General features: G+C 38.0%; 1 protein-coding gene across 1 annotated transcript; it reads left to right on the top strand.

Annotated features, from left to right (window-relative positions):
- Positions 1 to 674: 674 nt before the first annotated feature.
- LOC128355305 (mucin-3B) lies at positions 675 to 2,851 on the top strand. Its single transcript, XM_053315551.1, has 9 exons — positions 675 to 894; positions 1,034 to 1,158; positions 1,315 to 1,379; positions 1,478 to 1,680; positions 1,795 to 1,960; positions 2,069 to 2,233; positions 2,425 to 2,492; positions 2,595 to 2,677; positions 2,807 to 2,851. The coding sequence occupies exons 1-9, from the start codon at positions 675 to 677 to the stop codon at positions 2,849 to 2,851; spliced, it is 1,140 nt and encodes a 379-aa protein (XP_053171526.1).
- The last annotated feature ends 2,973 nt before the right edge of the window (positions 2,852 to 5,824 follow it).

Here is a 5,824-nt window from a genome sequence, read left to right as displayed (position 1 = left end):
CAACCCTAACCACAACTGAAGTTACTAAAACTACAAACAATGATCATTCCACAGGAACTATCACTGGCTCAACAAATACAGAGGTGTCATCCAGTTCATCCTCTGCACTCCCACCTTTAACTACTCCTTTCAGTCAAACATCCTCTGGACATAAATCTGAAACAACGCTGACAAATCTGGATACAAGTCAGCTTCCGCTAAGTAGCCAGGGAACATCTACAACAATAATGTCCTCAACCACAGAGCCAGAGTCTACGTCTGTGCCAATGATGACACCCACAGGAACCACTAAATCAATGATGTCAACCTCAACCCGAACCACAAATGAAGTTACTAAAACTACAACTACACACCCTCCAATTACCATCCCGTTGACAACCCAACAGGCAGTTTCTACACCTCTTACAACTACTGCATCCACAGAGTCATATCTGTCAACTAAGTACACTTCATCACTTTCCATGGCTTCAAAGCACACCACACAGATAACTAATGTGGTGACACATTCTACAGCCACAAGTCATACACCTTCTATAATCTCATCGAACACAATACCTTTGACAAAACCTACTGCTGCACCCACAAGTAAATCAGCAACTAACAGAAAAACAAGTAGCAGTCCACAAACATCTTCACCATCCACACTAACTTCAAAGGCTTTGACATCAGCAGAAATGATCACTATTACAACATCTAGCATTACCACTCCCTCAAATGCCAATGTCACTGGGACAGCAATATCTACAACTCCTCAGTGCAGAGATGAGGACTGTCAGTGTAACGGAGGAGAGTGTATATTCAATGGGACACTGGGCAGATGTCATTGCCACTGTCAAGAGTCAGTCTATGGAGACTCCTGTTCTTTTGGAGGGAACACAACGTCTGCTAATATTGGTGAGATTTTTTGTTACTTAGTAGAGTTTTCCAAGATATTCTATTAGTTGAAAATATTTTTTGAATGCGAAGGTACGCTGTCCGATTTTAACAATATGTTGAGCAATGTTAATATGAGGGTATCATCTTTCTCTTTCAGATACTGGAAAATTACCAACTCGACAGGCAAATGTTACGTTGAGAATCAACGTAACATTTCAGGATGCTTTTTATGATTTAAACTCACATGAGTCAGTTGACTTCATCAACAAATTACAAAAGGAGGTAGAGAATTTTTGAAGTTTTTGCATGACTTAATGAATTTTGCACAATAAGTGATCTCACTTCAGAGAATTTTACCATGTCGAATAACGAATAACTAAGAATTATTTACTGGGCATAATAACAAATGTTACCACTGTCATGTGTTATCATTGCCAGCTTGAATCCCTGTGCAAAGAAGCAGATCCTCAATCCTTTAAAAAAGTAGAAATCAAAAATTTAACGTAGGTATTTTTTAATTATAAAATTATTTGCATGATTACTTTTTAATCAAGCACAAATTGTTTTCATTTGGTAATTTATTTCTATTTTTCTATTGTAGACAAGGAAGTGTTGTTGCAGAGAGCATAGCAGAGTACGTCTATCTGAACAATGAAACGCAAATCCAGTTTGTCAACACTGAGATAGATGGGGTGTTGGCCAACATCTTGAATGACACAAATAACCTCAATAAGATTTCTCAAGCCTTTGGTAATGCCAAAGTACAATTAAATGGACTCAACTTCCAGCCACCTTACATTAAAAGTAAGTGTACTATATGTTAACCCTGATATGTATTTCACATATTGCTTATTTGAGTGTTCAATTTGTCAAAATTTCTTTGTTTGTGTGACACAATAACTTTGTTTTTTCAATCAGATGTCACAGACCTGAAGCCTTTTGTTAACTGCAGTCAGTTTGCTAATTACACTGCTGAGATTATTAATGGTCAGTGGCAGTGTGTTGGACCGTGCCAAAGAATCTCTAATTACTGTCATCAACATGGAGAATGTCTTAATAACATTTACACTGGGGCTATTTGCAGGTAAGCCAAAATCGTTTTTTTATTTTATTTTGATTGCAAGGAGCTTAAAATACATGTTATATATTTGTTCATAATAATAACATTCACTTTTGTGGCTTTTTGACACAGGTGCTTCAAGTCCAGCCTTAAGCAGTTTTATGGCCCGCATTGTGACCTCTTCCACTGGGGTCCAGGTTTCTATGGAGCACTGTTTGGATCACTGGCAGCTGCACTCCTGCTCCTGATTATCATCGTCATTGCTGTCATTGTCAAAAAAAGGAATATCAGCATTTGGTGGGTTTTGATGCCCACAATGTGTATCTCTAAAGTACCTGTCAAAGGGTTTGACACACTTTCTTATTTTAATGAATGGGAAAGTGTGTCCCAACATTTGACTGGTATTGTATAGACAAATTAATGTTCCTCGTAGCCTGTAAAGCTACAAACATTGTCATATGAAATTGATGAAGCTGTCTTTATTTTAGGAAAACGGACTCCTATAACAGAAGACTGTCTGCTTTTGAAGAAGATTTCTTTGACTTCCCAGATATAGGTATACCTGTTTTTCAGTAATGACCAATCTTTTCAGTTATGTAAAATTCAGAGTAAGTATATACTGTACACAGTTTTAAAATGATCATATTATTTTGTCCAGGAGATCACAACTTGGGACTTGCAGGAGCTTACACATCAGGGGGTTTTAGACCACATCTAGAAAATGTTGACCCCCAATTGCAGGTATTCTTATTCTGTCATTACATACAGTACCAAAACAATTGGGTAGACTTTAGAGTACAGGAACGGGTAAATAAAATATTATAGGTTGAATGTTTATATTAATATGCTGTCCTTCTTGTGTTTCACTAGGTCACAAAAAAACGACCAGACGTTTGGAACATCAACCCTAGATGAAGGCTGCAGACTGGAGCATTTTGTTCTAATTAAATTAAATTAAATTAAGTTAATTAATGAAGTTTTTCATGCATGTAATCGAGAAAATTACATATCAGTCTGGATGTTGTTATTAACTATGATTTGTACATAAAATAATGATGATATTACATTGAATAAAGTTTTGATTTGGTGTCTTTTGCTGCAAGTATTTTACATTAACATTCCCCAGTAGTGCACAATATATTTTCTACAGAGAACATGAGAAAATGCCATGAATTCACTTAAATGCAATGGAGTAAAATACAGTAAGACTCAAATTTTGAAGTAGCTTAGATTAGTGTAGTTTCTGTCTCTTAAAACAACAGTCAGGTGCCCAAATGAACACTGTAATCATACAGTCTACTGACATTTTCAAATGTGCTTTCAATGTATGGTAAGTGATAGGGGGCCAAAATCCACAGTGTGTCCTCACTGTCATTTTGAGCAAAATAAATATATAAGTTCATCTGAAGCTCATATGAAGCCTCAGCAGACCGAGTTAGTCATATCAGGTGGATATCTACCCCATTTACAGTCATTTTAGCATCAAATTCCTTGTTTGTGTTTCCCTAGACAGTGTTTCCCTGTTGAGCTGCAGTGGAAGTATAATAACAAAAAGAGGGACACTAAAAAGACTAACATTGAAAGATATCTACTTTATTTGACTAATCTGGTTGACTAAAGCTTCATGTCATCTTCAGATAAACTTTTTAATATATTTTTTCACAGAGGGTGACTTGAAAAACTGTGACCTTGTCCTTTGATGTTGAGCCTGGCCATGGAGCAGCTTGATTTGGACCCTGCCTAATTGAAACACAAAATTACGATAACACATACAATAATCTGTACTTATCAAATACATGCATGGAGTGTACACAATATAGAACCTAAACTGTTTAATTTTATTCTATCCAATACAGTAGCCAGTCAATAATACTGTGTTAGAGAAGTGTTTTGATTTTTAAAATCATAATCTGTGGTTTCTGTGACAGTGTAATTGTCCACATTGTAGGTGTTGTGGCAGTTTTGGTTTCTCTGTGGACTTCCCTCAGAATCATTATAACATATTTCCACTAGATGGCGCACATGTTCTCGTTTTAATGTTTTGCCTTTTCAATACGTGAAGACACCAAGGCAGTGAGAGACAGAGGCCAACCCGTGTTTAATACAACATTCTGTGATATTTAATGAATGATCTGAGAGTGCTCCATGGTTTAATCAATGACTACTGCTGCTCTGTTGTAGATCTGGGACTGTGTACTATCAGCATTATGTAATAACAGTTATCAGTACAATATCAGTCCAATATTATTGTTCCTGCCAATGTCTGACTAGTTGTGATACTAACATTTGTGAGATCTTCTTTGAACAGTGCCATTGCACAAAATGTCATGCACATTTCTGCTGCTCATCTACAACAGCAATACAAAGTTTATTAATATATTCTTATTTGAACTATGGCTGTTTGTCTCCACCTCGTGGCTGACTCACTAGTGATCGGTTTCTTTACCTAAACTTGGAGTCCTGTATTTACTACACAAACACTCTGACCTGAATACAATTTAACCAGCTAGCACTTCAGTCTTAGTTAAATATTTACAACTCTGTCCACCCCTCACAGCAAATGAAAGATACACCAAAACACAACGTTAATGCAAATACTTGTATCCAGGGCCGTTTCAAGGAATTTGGGGGCCCCAAGCAAAATGAACTTGGAGGCCCCCCCACCACCACCGCCCACCGACGCCGACACCCCTTGGACCACAGCAAAAAAAACCTACGCCCCGCCCGCCCAAAGCCTACAGGAACCACAGCATAGACACACTGTTGAAGTTCAACCACACATTATATCAATAAAGTATTTCTTAACATTGCAAATACTGCTTACAAATGTTGCATATAGGCTACTGCACACATAGTATGTTTACTTATTTTATTTGAACATTTGCTATCAACATATAAACAAAGTGCAAATTCGGTATTAAATATAAAATCCAACATAGATAAAAGTACACACACACACATAAGATTAACCTTTAAAAAATATGCAAAATATCTACATCTGCTGTTTGCGAGCCTTGGCTTCAGCAAAGGCAACCACAATGTCCTCCATGTCCAAAGACCGGCGAACATCACGCTCAATTGACGTAACGGCCAGTCCTGTGAGCCTCTCTTGGCTCATGGTGGACCTCATATATGTCTTTCTCAGCTTCAAAGTTGGGCTGGGGCGACGCGTGCGTGAAATCGATTACGCTGACGCAAAAAATACGTCGACGCAAAAACTGTGCGTCGATGCGTCGTTTGAAAACAAAAAACGAGTAGCGGTAGAGGCAGCAGCAACGCAAGTGAGTCAGTTGACTCTGATCAATGTAAAAAACCAACTCGTAATTCTGTACCTGGCTGCCACATCAATGCTAACATTCCTCCACTCCAATGCATGACTACATCATGTCTTGGATTAAACACACACACAGACACACACATAGACACACATTACACACCGTATTCTAGAGCGAAAAGGCAGAGTGTATGTTCCTATGAATGAAGAGCAGTTTATCCTCTTAACGCACGCTGTTCCTCTTACGGGACGGGACGGATGTTAGAAGGTAGCGACAAGTTCTTCTGAATGTTTTAAACAGCAACCCTTAAACATATATATTCATGCCGTACATTGTTAGAAAGCTTAGATTCTCCTGATTCATTCAAGACCACTCACGACTTATATGGTTGCTCACAGCCGTAATAGTATTAGCGGTTAGCTCGGCTAGCCACTCAGCTAAAGTAAGAACAGCTATAATGCTACATACCTTCAAAGCCTTCCCTTTATCCACAACGATCATCTTATGACTCAGGACTTTCTGCACAGCTCGCCAAATATCCATTCTTGTGAAATATGACATCCGTTTCCATAAAACCGGAATACTTTCCTCAATATGTCGACATGTATTTAGT

This window comes from Scomber japonicus, chromosome 3, assembly GCF_027409825.1.
Source record: "Scomber japonicus isolate fScoJap1 chromosome 3, fScoJap1.pri, whole genome shotgun sequence".
NCBI classification, from domain to species: domain Eukaryota; kingdom Metazoa; phylum Chordata; class Actinopteri; order Scombriformes; family Scombridae; genus Scomber; species Scomber japonicus.
The sequence above is the reverse complement of the archived record's forward strand: the minus strand, read 5'-3'. Positions and strand labels throughout refer to the sequence as shown.

Bases quoted from the DNA above. Each gene is read 5' to 3' on its own strand.
- LOC128355305 (XM_053315551.1), top strand. From the start codon at position 675: ATGATCACTATTACAACATCTAGCATTACCACTCCCTCAAATGCCAAT. The intron at 895-1,033 runs GTGAGATTTTTT...TTTCTCTTTCAG, and splicing joins CACAACGTCTGCTAATATTG to ATACTGGAAAATTACCAACT. The intron at 1,681-1,794 runs GTAAGTGTACTA...TTTTTCAATCAG, and splicing joins CCAGCCACCTTACATTAAAA to ATGTCACAGACCTGAAGCCT.